The 19,503-nt window shown below is 29.2% G+C and overlaps 2 protein-coding genes and 3 non-coding genes across 9 annotated transcripts in view; 3 read left to right on the forward strand and 2 right to left on the reverse strand.

Moving 5' to 3' along the window:
- LOC122518828 (protein furry) overlaps positions 1–19,502 on the reverse strand; it is a 29,714-nt gene extending 10,212 nt beyond the window's left edge. For 3 of the 5 annotated variants that reach the window (XR_006304159.1, XM_043637950.1, XM_043637946.1), the window contains exons 1-25: positions 17,590–17,790; positions 17,113–17,200; positions 16,978–17,019; positions 16,460–16,636; positions 16,204–16,388; positions 15,936–16,135; positions 15,662–15,871; positions 15,371–15,578; positions 15,158–15,295; positions 14,843–15,077; positions 14,357–14,760; positions 13,693–14,274; positions 13,486–13,621; positions 13,227–13,397; positions 12,969–13,158; positions 12,714–12,890; positions 11,666–11,812; positions 11,125–11,295; positions 10,882–11,031; positions 10,614–10,783; positions 10,207–10,478; positions 9,947–10,101; positions 9,406–9,569; positions 4,909–5,115; positions 2,110–2,246 (exon numbers count right to left, since the gene is read on the reverse strand). Coding sequence is in view for 4 of the 5 variants with exons in the window: in XM_043637950.1 (XP_043493885.1) it covers positions 2,110–2,246; positions 4,909–5,115; positions 9,406–9,569; positions 9,947–10,101; positions 10,207–10,478; positions 10,614–10,783; positions 10,882–11,031; positions 11,125–11,295; positions 11,666–11,812; positions 12,714–12,890; positions 12,969–13,158; positions 13,227–13,397; positions 13,486–13,621; positions 13,693–14,274; positions 14,357–14,760; positions 14,843–15,077; positions 15,158–15,295; positions 15,371–15,578; positions 15,662–15,871; positions 15,936–16,135; positions 16,204–16,388; positions 16,460–16,636; positions 16,978–17,019; positions 17,113–17,155 (4,671 nt within the window). In the remaining variant the exon portion in view is untranslated. Of the gene's footprint in view, positions 1–2,109; positions 2,247–4,908; positions 5,116–9,405; positions 9,570–9,946; positions 10,102–10,206; positions 10,479–10,613; positions 10,784–10,881; positions 11,032–11,124; positions 11,296–11,665; positions 11,813–12,713; positions 12,891–12,968; positions 13,159–13,226; positions 13,398–13,485; positions 13,622–13,692; positions 14,275–14,356; positions 14,761–14,842; positions 15,078–15,157; positions 15,296–15,370; positions 15,579–15,661; positions 15,872–15,935; positions 16,136–16,203; positions 16,389–16,459; positions 16,637–16,977; positions 17,020–17,112; positions 17,201–17,589; positions 17,791–17,921; positions 18,163–19,116 lie in introns of those variants that run through there. The other 2 variants (XM_043637948.1, XM_043637947.1) reach the window with 2 other exon arrangements.
- On the reverse strand, positions 687–759 carry Trnaa-agc. The gene has a single exon. It is a non-coding gene; the product is annotated as a tRNA-Ala (tRNA).
- On the forward strand, positions 1,163–1,235 carry Trnaa-agc. Its single transcript has one exon. It is a non-coding gene; the product is annotated as a tRNA-Ala (tRNA).
- On the forward strand, positions 1,356–1,428 carry Trnaa-agc. The gene has a single exon. It is a non-coding gene; the product is annotated as a tRNA-Ala (tRNA).
- Positions 7,468–9,474, forward strand: LOC122518829 (thyrotropin-releasing hormone receptor). The gene is made up of 3 exons (XM_043637951.1): positions 7,468–8,519; positions 8,895–9,093; positions 9,204–9,474. Exons 1-3 carry the CDS (start codon positions 7,686–7,688, stop codon positions 9,332–9,334), a joined length of 1,164 nt encoding a protein of 387 aa, XP_043493886.1. The 5' UTR covers positions 7,468–7,685; the 3' UTR covers positions 9,335–9,474.
- Position 19,503: the final 1 nt, after the last annotated feature.

The raw sequence follows: 19,503 nt of genomic DNA on the forward strand, positions 1-19,503 counted from the left end.
AGATAGAGGAAGAGAAAGGGAGAATGAGAGAAGAGTAAACTTTCGTTATTTCATATCGAACCACGGATTACGCCTCTAACGTAATTCATCGAATTTGTTTTAACACATTGGTTAAAACATATTGCAGAAATTGCACGTACACAAAAAGATCAATCATGTGTAACTTGTTTGATTTGGAATGCAATCAATGCTACGATATCAAAGGATGTATTACGCTTTTGATATTAAACATAAAGCTTTAAATTCCAGAAAGTTTCACGCAAACGTTTATAACAGAATTGATACGAATATCTATGAGATACGTATAAATTAATACCTATACATTTTTTGATGAGAAAAATAATTCCAAAAGTATAAAAATGTTCTCTACCAATTTCACGCAAGGATCATTCAATATCTCGTAATTGATTAACCCTTTTGCACTCCTACTACGTCAATTTAATTTTTATCCCGAGAGATATCATACATTTGAAAATTACAACATACAAACATTAGTGTAAATAAAATAAATATTTAATTGAATTGATGTACTTATTTAAATTGCCTTATACTTTTTAATTATAGTAAATTTCAAATAAAACATTTAACAGTTAGTTAGGGTAGCAGCTATTATAAAAAAATTGAAATATAAATTCGGAATGAAAAAAGGGGTTGATACAAATTGGTGCAAAAATAAAAACAAATTTTGGAGGCGCCGGGCATCGATCCCGGTACCTCTCGCATGCTAAGCGAGCGCTCTACCATCTGAGCTACGCCCCCTTCGATGAAAGGTTGTTTTAAAAATCCTTACGTGGTTGGGAAAAATGTTAACTTAATAAAATAAAAAAATAAACTTTAATATATGCGAACACGTATAACAATAATATTTTTTATTCATACTTTACTGCAATTGCAAATTTTGAGATTAATTTAAATTTCTAATAAACTAAAATGTAATTCGGAATATCGTATGAAACAATTATACAAGGATTAAATAAAATCAAATGAATTTTTCATTCGTTTATGAATAACGATGAATCACTTGAGTGATATTACATTCGACAAGATTACATTGTAAAAAAGATGAAAAATATATTCAAGAAGCTGACGTATGTATAAAATTTATTCTCTCAAGGGGTTGTTATGAACAGACAAAATATTATTTCTCAATTTACAGAATATCGGGGGCGTAGCTCAGATGGTAGAGCGCTCGCTTAGCATGCGAGAGGTACCGGGATCGATGCCCGGCGCCTCCAAGAATATATTTTTTCTTAAAATATTTATTTTTTGTTGTTTTTTTTTATTATTCATACCTTTCACCAAAAGTAGATCACATTCGTCGATCATGTTGATTATTAAAGTAAACTGTATCAACTGGGGGCGTAGCTCAGATGGTAGAGCGCTCGCTTAGCATGCGAGAGGTACCGGGATCGATGCCCGGCGCCTCCAAGTGTCCTTTTTTTTTTTTTTTTTTAATAATTATTTATAAAAATCTTTCTTCCAGTATAAAACATACCGAAAATTACAGTTTACCTATTTACAATGTAAATCGAATGGAAATATAATAATCAATTTAATAAATAAAAAAAGACAATATTTGTTAGATAAAGATTTGCGCAAGAAAAAATTAATAAAAATAAATGCAGAATGTTAATTCTTATGGAAATATATATATAAAAATAATGTTTAAAATATATGTATTATATTATATCCTTTAATTCTACACAGATCGAAACATGATCAATATATTTATCTAGTTTCGATGCACCATTAAATTAATATCACTCAAGGCGTTTAATAATCCATCCCTGAATCCCCAATTCGATAAATGAAAATGATAAATGAAAATTTTCGCAAAAGTGCGTAAATTCCAGTTATGATCGCTATAATTCATTTGGCAAGTTGCTAAAAGACGTTTTTGTCGGCAATGAGAAATGACGAGTAGCTTTTTTAAGAACTGCAATTTAATATCATAAAATTTCGTATATCCGTATGTCGTCAGTCAGTATTGAAAATAGTTTCCAAAACGTTCTTCAGATATTTCGTAAATGAAATTCGATTAAGATCAAAATGAAATATTAACGAACGTAATGCGAGTATGCGAATATTCAAAAAATAAGATCGATTTACCTGATAATAACTCAGAGGATTTGATGGTGGTGGTACGTTGGGATCAACTAATTCCATGTTATGTAACCAAGGTAATAAATATTGAAGCAACAGTTGTCTTACTTCACGGCGGGCTGTTTGAAATCTGTGTGTGATTTCTGAAAAGCCAAAAGAAAAACAACAATTTTACGATTTTACGTTTAAATAAAGTAAAAAACGAGATCTAACGATAAAAAAAAATTGTTGTACATTTAAATTTCATTTGTTGGTACTCTCGTTATTTTCTTGAGGTGTTTCAACAATTCATTATTATAAAAAAAAAAGAAAAAACAAATGAAAATAAACGTAACGTTAATAAAATTCGTTATTCGAAAACGAGTTTAATGTAAGAAAACCGATCATTGAATATTCAATATTCAATTTATCAATCATTTATCCTCGTATCAGTCCTCCTCTCTCTCTCTCTCTCTCATCGTATTCATTTAATTAATTAATCTCTCAAATCTCTGTAGTCCTACGAATTTTCCTCGTATGGTTGTTTAACAACGCCCCGTCATCATCGTACGCGATTTTCTTTTTCGGTTTTTCGAGTTTACAGCTAACAATATTGATACAATCATATAGCCGGGAGTAAATTTAATTACTTCATTTCAACGTTCAAAGATAACACAATCTCGTATCGTCATCAAGGATGTTACGTTAATAAATCGGCTACACGCACACACACAACGTTGAATATATTTTATTTAATCGTTTATTTAATTATTCGTCTTATTATTTTATATCCTTGAAAAAAAAAAATACGTGTTAAGTATTATAATTTTGAACTTACACCACTTTCATAATAAACGGTCCACATATTCTATTTTTTTATAAATAATAAATTTGTTATCTAGATCTATCGGAAGAATAATAATACAAACATCGGTATTCCTAGAATTGAATAAAATGGATCATGGAATGGCAATACCCCCATGTGGCGAACAAATAATCTAATTTCTTTTTGTTACGAAAGAAAGAGGGAGAAAGAGAATAAGAAAATGTAAGAGTGAAGATAACTTCATTGACTTTTAATTCAAGATAATGATACTTTCATCGTGAATTTTCTAACATAAGATCGAACATGATCGAATTATACAAATGAATATAAATTTAAGAGTACGTTAACAATAACAAAAATGCAATATTAAAAATGATACGTTTTTGAATATTACCAAAATTACGAAGTTTCATCTAATATGACAATTTGTAATGATATTTATTTAAACTTGTATTTATTTTCTTTTGTTGTTTCTTTCGTTTGTAAAATATTATATAAATAATATTATATAAATAATTCTATATACACACACGTTAATCATTTTTTTATATTTAATTTGTTTGAAAATGTATCTCTTCTTTATCTACACGTATCCGACTTTATCAGAGTTTAAATTATTATGCAAACATACAATACAATCTCTTGGAATTGAATAAAATCTGTGTTCTCCGTACAGATCACCTTAGTTATTATACAAAAACGTTTCATTCTCAGTCGTTTCCAATAGTTCCACGCGTTATTTTATCCGTCCACCTTCCAATATGGAAAATCAAAAGAAAAAAACTTGCAAATTAAACCAAACTATTATCGAGATCGCAAACAAAGTTAAAACCGTTTGTAAAAATCATATTCCGAGTGTTCGGACAGTTGACAAGTGGTTGAAAAGATTTAAAAGTGATCATTCTAGTTCGGAAAATAAAGACCACAGGTTATCAACTTGGGATGATATTAAACTCATCGATTCTACGGATGACGAAAATAACTAATATTTTAAGTGATTACGAGTTAACGAATGTTTTCAATATTTCCTGAACAAAAGTTTATAAATTGGAACATTCGACATTTTTTTCCTAGATTTATCAAATCATATTGAAGTATAAAGTTTAGCAACAGGTGATAAAACAATACTTAATTAATCATACTCCCCCACCTCTACTTATGATTTATTTTAGAGTGAACCAAACGAAACAAAAATGCAAAAGAAAACCGGAAACAAATGTTTTTTGTTTTAACTATTTGGTGAAAGATTAAAATAGTACGAAAAACTTTAACAAGATGACAACTGTTAATTAAACGAATCATTGTTACTAATTGGACTAATTGAAGGAAACAATTAGCAGAAAAAGTCGAGAATTAACGAATATAATTGGTTTTATATTTGTTTTACGATAAAATTATATAAAATAGAATAAATTTTCTAATTATTCTTCCTGGAAATAAAAAAGAAAAAAAAAGAAAAAAAGAAAATTCGGTTTATTCAATGCGATATTTTCTTAGAAACAAATTAAATGTGTACTTATCAGCCTTCACCCTTTAACAAAGCAAGTGACACTGGATTTATGATACGAGTAACTTTTCATGAGAATGGTTTAACAGAGAGATTGATATTTTGCGTAATTACGCATTCTTGGTAGATACTACTTCATAAAATGCGATTAAAACGACCTAGAAACGTTATCCATTTGAATAACATACATGGAAAATGAATCATTTTAAAGTTTCCCAAATGATTAGCATATGCACGATAATAACTGAATTTAAAACAATCATTTCATAATGATTCCATTTAGGTTACAACAGAATTACATAGAATTTATTTATCAAATTAATCTGAGTTCAATGATACGATCAGCCTTCAAATTCTCACAAATATTTTTCTAAATTTGTCGAATTATTGAAAAACTTTGCGAATAGCAAAATCATGAAAATATTTATATTTAATTAAACTTAAAAATATATATTGTTATATATATATGTTAATAAATGATAATAATACTCACCACTGAACATAGGCATCGTCAATTCTGGATGTAATTGAGCAAGTTGACGTGATAAATACATTTGACTGCGACAATAAGTTGTTGAAAGTAAAACATCGAGGGTACCACCTCTAATAGTTCCACTCGATGATACACCTGCCGTAGGATTTGATTGTTGAACTGCACCTGATGCGGTACCTGTCGAACTTCCAGCTAAATCTTCTTGACCTATATAAAAAGAAAATAAAGAAAATAATAATTTTATAAAAATGAATCTATAAAGAAAATTATAATACGATTTCAATGTTATCATTGAATTATTACATACGTGTACACGTATTAATGAAAATTGTTCTGAAAAATGATGAGAAAAAATAGTATCTTTGATAAAAAAGAAAAATGTAACTTATTAAAAAACTATCTCTCGACATATTCGTAAATGAATGATACTTTCTGTCTGTTAAAAAAGTTAAATGATATACTTGGGAAATAAAATATCTACGTGTATATGCAATATTAAAAAAATAATATCTATAATAATAAAGTAATAATAAAGTATTAAGAGTATTATAAAAATAAAAATACAAAGAACTTGCATAAGAGAAACAAATGATTCTAAGAAAATAAAATAAGTAATAATCTTGAGTAATTAATCATATTAAAAACGAATACTTCTTTTTTCAATATTTTTTAATTAAGCAACAGTAATAAAACTACCAACAAATTATATAAATTTCTCGTTAAATCATAAAATTATGTAATACGAATGTTATATGAAATACTAATGTCTTCGTTACATCTAAATACATATTTTATATTTTTTTAAAATGATAAAAATTTACGATATTAACATACATATTACAATTTCATGAATTATAATAAAATAAAATAATAATTAATATTTGCCAACGAGTAAATATTATTAAACTATTATTAAAATTGATCTATCGATAAGAAAAAAAAATCGATGCTTAAATAAATCGAAAAATTAAGAAGAAAAAGAAGAAAAATAATTTGTAGAAATGATTTGAAGTATAATAAACAAATAAATAAGTTGAGAAACCAAAAGAGAAAATTGGTCCCGATGGGATGATGCGCAGAAGCAAGAATGTTAGTTGGATGCATTGGAAGCTTTATCAAGAATGAATTGTAGCAAAGCGAAGCAGAAATAGATGGAGCGTCGTCCTGTTAAACGTTTTGCCGTTTATGAAAGAACATTGTTGCTATAGACGATCGAAAGAAATTTTAACGTTGACTTTAATAACCCGAACTTCTTCAATCGTGTCACATTTGTTCGCAATAATTGTGAATAGTGTTTTTAATAAATATATAAAATATCGTATAATTAATTGAAAGAAAGAATTTTAATTTAAATTTTTACCCGATGATTTTTCACGGAATAGTGTTTTTAATAAATATATGAAATATCGTATAATTAATTGAAAAAAAAAAGAATTGTTTTACACGAAAAATTTCAATTTAAATTTCTACCCGATGGTTTTCCACGTGTCGCGTGCGCTGCTGCTTTTTGTATTTTTTTTAAAAAAAGGAAACAAAATGTATGTTTAATGTCGTTGATATAAACGGTGAAATAAATATTAATTATTAATGTGAATACGTTTTTGAAAAATAATTATTTACGATAATGACTGTTATATGTGATTATGTGAAAAATGTGAATACGAATTATTACATCTTTATTATTTATATATATTATCTTTTATATAAACCACGAACTTTATATATTTTATAATTATTATTATTAATTATTATTCTATGTGTTCGCGAATGAGTTATAATTTTCAATTTTTTCTTCTTCTTCTACTTCTTTTTTTTTTTATTAATTGGCTTTCTCGTGAACTTTTCTCAACGAATTTTTTCATAACGAATGAAACCACGATGAAATACATTTTAAATAAAATATCGTAACGAAATTATACAACTTATTTTTTTATTTTCTTTTTATTTTACGATGAAATAAATTGAAAGTTACGTGGGTGAAAACCGTTGCCAATATTCGAAAGGGTCGAAGTGAAGTTTGTATACTCGTCTCATCGGTGTCTAAAAAAACTTGGGTACGTTCCAAAACGCTTTTCTCGTTTGTCTATACTTCAAACCGACAATAAGTGTGTTAGAGACTATCTCCTGAGAAATACACTAACGTGGTAAAAAGAAAAGGATAAAAAATTATAAAAGATAATCATCGATCAAAGTTTAGTGTGTTTACTTTGATCCCTTAACATTTTTCTTAAACTATAAAAGTTTGATCATCATCGATAAAACATAGAATAAATTTTAACCGTGTTTTACTCTTGTTAATAAAAAAAAAGTGATAAACGTGCCAAGAAATTACTGCGTGTTCTCGAAGTTAACGTAAATTAATTTTCGTTTACTTTTTGATTATATATAAGAAAAAAGAAAACAATATTATTTTATTGGAGAAGAAACAACATTTCGATTGACGATAAATTTTTCCTCAAGATTTCCAAAATGTAGAAAAACTTCGAATAACTTTGAATGGAAAGAAAAAAGAAAGAAAAAAGAAAAATTATGAATTAAAAATTCGCAAAAATTCGCAATTGTTTTTCTTTTACGTGATACAAGTAAAAGAAACGTATTATTAAATAATTCCGAAAAAAATGGGATGAAAAATAGGATAACACTGATGAAAAACAATTATTACGAGCAATGAAAATCTTAAAGAAAATTTTCAAAAGACTGATTATAGTCGTGAAATATATTTGGATATTAAATCCAAAGAGATAATATCTCTCGAATTTATCAAGGAAAAATAAATAATGACAGAGATAAAGGAAGAGGGTGTATCATCACCCAAACTGACCGAAGAAATTTTAAGAGGAATACAACTGTATTACACACCGATCTTGGTATATTTCGGTTCATTTGGAAACTGTCTTTCGGTATACGTGTTTTTTGGTACAAAATTACGTCAAATTTCATCGAGCATTTATTTAGGAGCATTAGCCATAAGTGATACTGGATTTTTAATATCACTATTCGTCGTATGGTTGGATATGGTGGATATTGGTATTTTTAACATGCAAGGATTATGCCAATTCTTCATATATTTTACAACAGTTTGTAGCTTTTTAAGCGTATGGTTCGTCGTTGCCTTCACAGTAGAAAGATGTATCGCAGTTCAATATCCATTTCTTCGTCAATCAATGTGCACAGTTGCTAGAGCAAAAAAAGTAGTCATAGGATTGACTATTCTTGGAATAATATTGTGCAGTCCGGTATTGTTAGTTTCGGGTCCACGTTTGAGCACGTCCAATAACAAAAATGTAACTCGTTGTTTGGTAGCCGAAGGTTTGGAATTATCATCGACCATTTTCAATTCGATAGACGCTATATTAACTTTCGTTTTACCATTTACGTTGATCGTAGTATTGAATATACTGATCGCACGTGCCATTTACAAACTCGCAAAAGTTAGAAGAACGTTGACATCCGAATCGAGGAATTCGCAGGAACAAATGTCTTGCTCGCAGAGTCCACGAAATGCAAACTTAGCTCAAAGTAAAATTACAAAAATGCTCTTAACAGTGTCTACTATTTTTCTATGTCTCAATCTTCCAGCCTACGGTATCAGAGCTTATGCTTTTATATACGTACGTATTTCTATTTTAAATCATATGATTTTTATCTTTTTTTTTTATTTTATTTCTTGGTATACGCATAAATCCTTCATTCATTTTTCTATTTGATATCAGTTTTTTTTATATTTCCGTTAATATCTTCCGTAATAATCTGGTATACATACATCCGGTTGTGAAAAGATATTTATATTTTTATTTTATTAATAATTATTTGAAATAGAGTTTATATTACGAATATATTTTGTTTTTAATATAAATATATATTTCATTGATTACTTTTATTCACAAATAATAATATTATAATTTCTGATAATTAAGATATTCTGTGAATGAAATCTAGATATTTCATAATTAATTATTACATCCAATTATATGTTTAATTTTCAGCCGGACAACAATCCACCACGATTGTTAGAAATAATGCAGCCAGTTTGCAACATGCTGTTTAATACCAATTTCGGAATAAATTTCATTCTTTATTGCGCGACCGGACAAAATTTTCGCAGAGCTATGATTCGAATGTTTTCGTGTAAATCACGCAGAAATAATGAAACAACCGGACAAATTTCTAATCGTTGCAATAATGGTAAATATACAATATTCATTTTGAAAATATTTTCCAACTTAATACATCTAATATACTAAAAGAATATTTAATAAAATTATAAATAAATAAATAAACCGTCAAAATTTCAGAATTAGTTCCTAATAATAATTCAATGATTCGCCAGCAGACAACAACACTCAATAAATCATTGAACACTCATTACGAATTACAAATATTTTCTAAAGAATTTCAAGAAGACGTTGAAAAGGATAAAGACTGAACAAAAAAAAACAAACAAACCAAGAAAAAAAGCACATAATTAAGATAACGAAAGATCATAATTGTACGTACCAGTTTCCGGTTCTGTGGCTGGCAATGGTCCCACGTTTCCAAAAAATCTTTGATCTAAGAGCTGGAGAAGTTGAAGAGCTTCGTCGTGAACAGGTGCACGAGGACAACCAGTATTCATTAATGTTACGTTAATGATACTTGTATAATGATCGCAAGGATATTCCCTATTAACAGACGATACGAATTTTCTTAAACCTATGCAATATTCACATCATTTGGGAAATGTATAATTCGCATAAATAGAAACATTTTTTTTCTGTTCTATTATAATTACTATTAAAATGTCGTTTGTAATATCTCCAATATATTTTCAAAAGTAATAATTAATAATATAGCTCTCTTCTATTTAAAAAATATTATATATATATATGCGTGTGTGTGTGTATGTGTGTGTGTATATATATATATTATATGTATGTATTGTATTATATACTCTATAGTATATTCTTCTAGTTACTGTGTTTAAATTGTATTAAATCTATCTAACGAATCATTGAGATCTATATTAATATTTTGTAATTTAATAAAAAATAAAACCAACCTTGCACTAAATATTGTTGCTAATGCAAGAAAACAACCATCAGCAACGTGGGGAGCTCCTGTGTAACATCTATCAACTACCCAATCAAGAAGTGCACCAATATCAGGATTTCCTTCCAATAATAAAACAACTGTTTCGCGTGCCAGAGCATAAATCTAAAGTACGTTTGTAATATAAAAAAAAAAAGAGAACAAAAAGATAAGTATCACCAAATATCGAAAGATCGTAAATAATGAAATATCATTTAAAAAGTTACCTACCTTTTCATCCTTACTAGCTAATAATAAATCTAGCCATTGGTATAATATTGCACCCTCTTCGGAAAGAGACTGCGGATTGAAACACGGTCCGCAACATAATAAACCACTCATGGCTTGTAATGCAGAAAATTGTAATTCCGTACATGTCTTTTCTTCTTCGTGCAAAGATGATACACTTGTGAGAGGTCTACCATAGGGTCCAGCCCAACTAGCAAAGAGCATAAATAAATTTCGTCTTAAATCCCTCTTCAATAAACTGTGACAGGTTTCCACTAAAAAAACACAATCGAGAAAAAAATATGAAAATATATATATTATATTTAATATATATATTATATATTAAAAGTATATATAATATACTTTTGGAAATTTGTTGATTCAAATAAATGAAATACTTGATTACTCACGTGAAAAACTTTCTATCATCTTTCTTATGAAGTTACAAAAGTGTAATTTTATATCCCTGACTGCGGGAGCTTCTTTGTCAGTTTCATTTTCCAAATAAATACGCGCACCGTCTATATACTCGACGAACGTTGGATGAAGAGATTGTGTCTCGCGATCTAATACGGCTGGACTGAAAAGATATTTAGGATTATTAATATCAAACAAGAAAAATCTTTTGAACTTTATTACAACGACGTCTCGTAGAAAGATAAATATTTTCTCACGAACCAGATTCCAAATGTTCCATATTCAGCGATCAATTCCAAAACGCGAACTAACTGCAATCTAAGAGCATCTCTTCGTCTTCTACGTCTCATATTTTCTTGTTTGCGGTCTACAGCCTCGCGTATGTAAGGAACTAATTCTTCCATCAAATCTCTAAATAAAAATAATGATAAAGAAAAAAGAAATCAGTATTCGAATCACGTTTTATATAAATACGAATTGTAATAATAAAATAACAATACTCACTTCAAAGCATCAGCGTTTACTTTACCGATGGCCTGTACAGCTGCATCTCTAACATCGATTGCCTCACATCTCAAAAGAGGCACTGTCAATTTGTACAAAGCCGCAGGGCTCGCGTTAGTTCCAGGCGACTTGTTATCACCTCTTTCAGCAGAAAGACTATCCGGCGATGAGCTGTGAGAATGATTTTATTATAATTCCTTCCTTAGATCAATAAATCATTGATATTTTATACACATACAACAAATGTACTGATGATATGAACGAACGAATGGGATTTAACGCGAATTAACGATTGTCAGACTAGGTACGGACAGTGCTTATGTCGCGAGAAAGTATAGTGACTGACTGACTGACTGACTGACTGACTGACTGACTGGTTAAGTAGAATCCTGCTTGAAGCTGAAACTCTTATAAAGCTTACGGATATTGTGCCTTATAAGTAAATATTCCGGGTTAAAATGTGGTGCAAATTGCCAATGACCGTTTAATTCCGAGTGACATCTAAAAATGGTCGTTTACGGCTGATTCAAATTAGGCTCACCTGGTCCGCTTATGCCTGATGTAGATGCCGGAAATGGACGGAACGGAGAACCGGCCCGGCAGGGTCTGCACCCCGCCGAGGTTCTCCAGGCTCTGACTCAACTCCTTACTCATGCACAACACACCAAACTCCACCGTATGCTGACCACTAGAGTATGCAATACAGTGTACCACCAATGCTCCTTGTATCAAATGTTATTTACTGCTCAGAAACTACTATTCTAAGTCCCAGAAGTGTACATACATGTATGAAACAATAACAGATAACATGCAAAGTGTAACTTTGTTGCAGAAAAATAAAGCAATGTGCGCATGTAAGAATATGTATATATGTATATGGCAAAATTTGTAACCCTCGTTCCCGAATGCAAGCGCACATTGGTACAAATTGGTGCTAGTTTTGATATAAAGTTAATTATTGCTACCTGGTGCTTTAACAGGATTTCAGTGAACGTGCATGTTATCATTAGCATGTTATAGTTCAAGAAAATACCTCTTCAAGTTTTTTAAGTTGCAACGGACATAAAAAAGATTAGGATTGATATACGTGCCAGAAGAAGAAAGGTGGCTAATCGACAATGTGATATAATCTTGACAAGAGAAATATAAAAAAAAAAAAAGTATAAAGAAGATAGAATTAATGAAGATAATTTCCATTTCACAACAGACATAAGCAGACATTATCCAACACCAATTGATACCAATTAATAATCATTTTCAATTTATATTTCTTCCTTTAATAACTACACATAAAGCAACGTTGTAAACAACCGTATTCCGTAAGAACCGTACAAGTTAAATCTGAATATCATTATTAATTTATATAAATTAATCATCTCTAAATATTATTTCATATTATTGAATAAAAAATCTACGTAAATATTAATACTTTATAATAATTGTATATAAACCTAACCGTTATATATATATATATAAATCCACCTCCAACTTTTCATCAACATAAATATAATATATGCAACATTATCATATGATATATAATAAAGTAATTATATAAAATGCTTTAATTAAATATAAATACATTAATTTACCTGAGACTAAGATCTGGACTGGCACAGCGAACAACAGGACTTGGAACAGGTGGTACAACTCTATATCCAAAAGTCAAATAATTTTTCCAAACGTGCATGTAAACATCTCTCTCGTTTACTGGCTTTCGTACTGCAGTAGAACTTCGTAAAAGAGAAGCTCTGTTATCATTGACAGGTCTAAAAAAAGGAAAAAACAAGCGTTATTTTTACAAATTAAAATATAAAAGCGTATAATAGTGATATGATTCAACTCACGTAGGATCGACTACCGAAAATAAAGAATTTATTCTTGTAAAAACGATAGGCCAAGAATGAGCAACAGCATTGGAACATTGAGTGAGTACTCTGTCCTTTTCCAAAAATGCAAATAAACAGGTTCCCCACGGATCAGCTCCATTTAAATTCAAAGATGAAGAACTTTTTGTGCTGTTCTCATCATGAAACCCTACAATTTCATACGAAATTAAAATAAATATTCTATAAAATTAAAATAAAATTTAATCAATCATATACCTGCTGTCCACACGCAACTACTTCTATCAGCTATCCATTGAAGATCAATATTAAATGTAGATGCAGCGGCTGCTTTCTCTGCTGGTGGCAACATATGATAACATTTTTCTAATACAGTTGGACAACAAGCATCTATCACATCAATAACAGGTTGATCGTCATCAGAAGTTCCTAGAATTATTAAAAAAAGGTCTATCTTTGTTTCATTCGTTAATCCGTCGTATATTTCACCGAGGATAAGCATTTATTTTGTTCTTACCTAATATTTTTAATAAGAATTTTAATTCGCGAAGTATATGTACAGCTAATCGTCGAGGATAAAGTCGACAATTGCAAAGCATTACCAATGCAAATCCTTCTACCAGATGAAATACGCACGATACTGGTTCTACTTTCTAAAAATAAATAATGTTAATAAGAGAGGTTGCATTTAAATCTTTTAATTATAATATATTGTAATTCTTACTTGTCCGGATTCACTTCTTTTTATAGTCGTATCTACGTTCGGCCGTATATTCGATCTTGTATTGTCCACTGTTTGTTCTTTCAATCTAATATTAGGACTAATTAATGCATTCTTCCAACTTGTAAGAAGTTGTAATAACATTCTTAAGCCATTGTCAACTAGCTGAGGAAAGGTATCTTGAACATCTCTGGCAAGAAATTGTGTGAATCCTAGAACAACATCTTGTCTCCAATCGGGAAAATCCAATGCTAAAGTCTGTAAACTTTGATATGCTAATCCACGAAGTTCTTCGTCCATGTGTACGGTTAAACGTGACAACAAGTCAACTAGTTCTGCTCCAGTCATTCCATCAGGTATCAAACGAGGCACTGCAGCGACACACGTACGGAAAAGATCTATTCTAGGCTTACGTTCACCCGTAATCATTTCGTCTGGTTCTTTATTCATATTTTGGGTACTTGTCATCATTAATGGACGACCGTAATGAACATCTAAAGCTCGTAAAATATCAACGAACACTCTGCGAACGTGTGGAAAATAAGAGGACATTCCTATACTCCTAGCTGTGTCTTCTGTTAACATCTGAAATTTATAAATAATCGTATAAATATCTTATATAAAATTATATTAATGAATTATAAAACGCATCTAATATGATATTTACCTTGTTTAGAAAAGTTTTTTTTACACGAACTGTATTCCCACTAGGTAATACACCCATAGTTCTTGGCATAGGTGGTTCTCCTTCCTTTTGTTGAAGACTATCTGCTACTACTAAAAATGCTCGTAACCCGATACTCATTCTTTCAGGTGTTAGAATTATTTTAACTGGCCTACCCACAGATAATAAATCAAATACTATCTCTCTCATTGCAAAATCAAGTCTTTCTTGTGCAATGAATTGTATAATCTTGACAAATATATTTAAAGGTGTATCTCTGGGTACTACAGCCTTAGATCCTTTAGGAAACAAAGAGTTTACTATACTTTGTAATCTGCTTTGTGTGGCTGAATTACTTTCGCATTTAACTCGTATCATATATACCCAAAGTAATCGATATAAAGCCTCTGTGTGAAATATGATATAATATTATTTATCAATAAATAATATGATGCTTTCAAGTTTTATCGCATAAATTTGATTACATACCTAATGCAACCCTACACATTTTAGGATCTCTATTCTTCAATTGAGAAAGACACATAGCCAGAAAATAGTGCCAGTTTTGTAAAAAGAATGTTTTTTGACTAACACATAATAAGCATGTTACAAGAGGAAATAATGCCAATCTATGTTTAGATTTAGTACACATATCTAATGTCGTAGAATATAACATTTCAACAAAATTTTTCAAACATGGTACATTGACTTCATTTTTAACAGCCTAAATTTAAAAAGTTTTCATTATATGTCAATAATTATTTTTAACATATAGTATTAGAATTTTTTATGTTTTTAACTTACAGCAGCTACTGGTACCAATATTTCAACAAATAAACCAGCTAAAGCATGTTTTACATCTTTATCTTTAACCTCTAGGAAGTACTGTGCACATTCTTGCATAAATTGAAATGATGCTTCAAATTCTTCTATCGGTACCATCTAGAAAAATACAATATGTTTATCTAAATACTATAACAATTATATGCATACATATATAATTTACAAAACAATTACCTTAACTCTAAAAAATTTCATTCCCATTAATAAAGAAATAATACTTTGTGTAGTATGAGGTCCAGGTTCTTTAGCACGCAGTTCTTTTAATTCTACCATAAAACGTTTTCTAACAGACATAAATCTTGATTGTGCTAATACTCCAATCACTTCCGCATAGAGATCAGCAATAATATGTATATTCGCAGCATTAGGTTCATTTTGTATACTAGAAAATTAATATTATTAACAAATTATTGTCATATATAAAAAATTATGAATATAAAAAATATTCTATAAGATTATACTCACCCTTCTCTATATTTAAAATGTTTAAAGGCAATATTTTCAATATACGTTACTAAATCTTCGTGTCCTGGATGAAATGGCAATTGTCGCAATACTTCAATTAACATTAAACAAAATATAAATTCAACAGCAAGATCTCTGCGCTCTTGAAGTAAGTCTGCTTCGCTCCTTTCTACTGTTTCTACACTTCCTGATACTATTGTATACATTATACTGAAATAATATATATTCTTAATCTTATACGTTCGAACAAAAATACAATTAAATAAGAAAGTACCTTTTGCCTTTTTGATCTTCTTTTCCAGCAGCTGGTTTCTTTTGATCACTACCTTTATCACCTAATTGTCTTTCATACCAGTTGAATAATGCTCGTAAAATAGAAGGTAAACAATGTTCTGCAACTGATCCGAACGCTGATAAAAGCTGATCAAATTGTGGGTCCTCTCCTCTTTGTAATATTTTTGAAAGTGCTTTCTCCTACAATTTCATTATTGTTAATAACAAAAACAAGAAAAAGATCCAATCGCATAAAAAGTAATACATACGTGTTCTGTCATCACTGCTTCCATTTTCTTTTCTGCTTGCGCAGTGAATTTAGCAAATGAAGTACGCATTACAAATTCTCCAGGGCTTAAATCCATGTCTCCAATTTGTTGGGGTCTTACTGTTTCTTTTTGAGCACCCCAGGGTAGTATAACTGTTATTGCACTTACTCTACTAGAACTTGATTCTAAAAAACAGTTAAACATTTGTTTTTTATAACAATCTTTAACAATATAAATATCAATGCAAGAGACTTACCATTGCCAGAGGCTGAGGTACTAGCAGTATGAATACTAACTGCATCACTACTCTCTCCTTGCGTTGCTCCATGAACCGTAAGTAATTCCTGACCAGTTTCAGGATTAGTTTGGGATATCGATATAGATGTACCTTCATGTAATCCCTCACTATGTACAATTCTAGACTCCGAAGATTCTAAGAACAATGAAATTTCAAATATTGATAAATTCTATATATTCACTTTAATAATAACTATTTTTAAACTTTGTACGCATATAAAAATATCGACATTTAAAGTGAATGAAGGTTATGGCTGATTGTATGCATCTACTATTGGGAACGGAATGTCTTTGAATTTAACAACCAACAATTCAATACGATAGAAAAAGGTAAGAGATGAAGCCCCATTCTGTAACGTAACAGATGCCTACAATGAACACTAACTTAATTATATCGAGCTTGACACATGACTTCACATAAATATAGTTTTAAGGAAAAACTTATACGTATAAAGTACTGATAAAATGAAAACTTACCAGTATGTGGTTCATTTGTTGCACTGGATTGTGTATCTCCTCCTATAAGTATGATATTTTCTGATATGAGTTTAATGCATTATATTTTCTATACGTAATGAGATATAATAGGAGTTCACAGTAAATTCAATTTACCTTCTATCATGTTGTCTATATTCTTTTCACTTTCAGGTAACATTTATACGGTATATTGTTATACCATGAGTACACTGCATTTTAATAACTAAAACAATTATTAAATTATCTATATACGTTGCTTATACTGTCTCATTAATGTATGCACTATATATACACTTTATTTGAGTTGCAATTGACATTATTTCATTTTTACGTATAAAATATTAAAACAGAGCTAACAAATAATAAAATAAAATATATGACTTTCTCCAATGATTATATTTATAAAAATAAAATCAAACTTCTCTATTTAAAACGTTAAAAATCGTAAAATTTCTCATGTATTACTGTGTCATACATGACAACCATATCTATATATCTATATGTAACACATATCACATAAGTACGATACTATAAATATATATATTTCAACACATTTTTACTAATACAAATAAAATGCATTCGCAAATGCATCGGGAATTCGTCATTACTTACACAAATAAGCAATACTTATCTATAAAGTAACAATGCAAGAATAAGGTTAAGTTATGTTTTGATTGAAACGTCAAATATTAGATAACTACAACCAATAATTACAATTTAGTACTTTGCTAAGGAATCATCCAATAGCTACCAACCACGATATAAATATAGTTAGAACTAGTCGGCATATTTGGCGTTCGTGTCGCCGGAAGTTAAAAAATTATTTAACAATTTTCTAGTTCCAATAATTCTTTTCTATACATATATAAGTAGTATAAAATTGATCTTTTTAAAGATTTTCTCTATTCTATTAAAAATGTCACAATTACGAAAGAAAAACTCACATGATACTATGAACTTTTTATTCTTCATTTCCAATCATTATCTAATTATTGCATTAGAATCATTATCCTTTCTATCTATTGACGTTGCAATGTAAAAATTCGATCAATGTTTTAGTAAGAGGAAATATTTAAGTTTAACTGTCGATAATGTAGAGTCTTTGTCAATTATTTGAACTATATCTATTCTAGTTACAATGTTAATTTATCATCAGCGCCATCTATATCATTATCATTCTTAAATCTAATTGATTCACTTTAATCTTAGTAGTTAATGTTATTTTACGATAATTATAGGAAAGTCTCTAATTATGATTGTTAATAAATAATTAAAAAATCATTTATTTCTATTTTCTTGAGATTTCACTACTAAAATTTAATGAAATTAATTCTTATTCGTTCTTTATGACGATATCAAGAAATGGCCATGGCATTAAAATTCTTTCATGTACATTATACTTTTTAATCGTTAACACTAAATATTTCATCAAAGAAATTTATATAATTTGTATTCAACGTTCAAAACGTTGTCACGAAACATATAATCAAATGAAAAAAATAAAAAGAATTATAATAATAAATCAATCGACATTGGTAGCACTATTTAATTATAATTTGATATTAATTTTTATTTCATAATTATCTTCATGCAATTCTACGTGAAATAATAGTCGAATTCAGGTGCATTGACCATGGTTGAAATCGTATACGAAGTACAGTTATATGAGATACTGTCTACACTTCTAATATCAAGGTTGTCATTCAATCTAATATAACACTGGAGACTCAGCGTCACAACGCTGCGTTAGCAATATATGTACATACATATGTATGTATATTATTCTTGATAGTATCTTTAAAAAGAAATAAAAAAGTTCTATGAATATTTTATGTTAAATAACATTTCTAACTGATTATTTCGGCAATAGTATTTTCCTATCGTATTGATTCAGCACACACACACATATATATATACGTATATATATTACCTTTTATGTTATACGTATAGTAGACATTATGTAACAAGCATTGTTTTCTATTTGCAAGCTTATGAACTTCTCGTTCATGCGTTCAAGTACTTATTAATTATACACTAGATAATAAATTAAGCAAAGCACCTTACGAAAGTGATTATTATTCTTAACAGGTTGTAATAACAATTAATATACTTAACCTCAACGTACTTTTTTAGAATTACCTTATTACGATGAAGTGCATTCGTCATTAATCTAACGATGATACGAATTTGATATTAATAATCATAGATTATTCTTCAGACTTATTATTATAACAAAACATAATATAGTAACGTAGCCAAATGCGTAGACAAGGTCGCTTAAATCTTACTGTAGATATTTTATCGTTCCAAATATGCATGAATGATATAACACGTTGCATTTAAAATCATCTATTAGTGTATGTAGTATTAAACGTTTGTTAGTGACATTAGATGATACATGAAATCTTCTTCTATGTTAACGAACTTGTTTATCTTTCCACACACATGTCTTATCTATTATTTCTTATATCTATGTATGATGAAAAGGAAATTAAATTTGATGGAAACGTTGTATCTTGAACGATC

Source organism: Polistes fuscatus, unplaced genomic scaffold, assembly GCF_010416935.1.
Source record: "Polistes fuscatus isolate 324 unplaced genomic scaffold, CU_Pfus_HIC Scaffold26, whole genome shotgun sequence".
Lineage (NCBI taxonomy): Eukaryota > Metazoa > Arthropoda > Insecta > Hymenoptera > Vespidae > Polistes > Polistes fuscatus.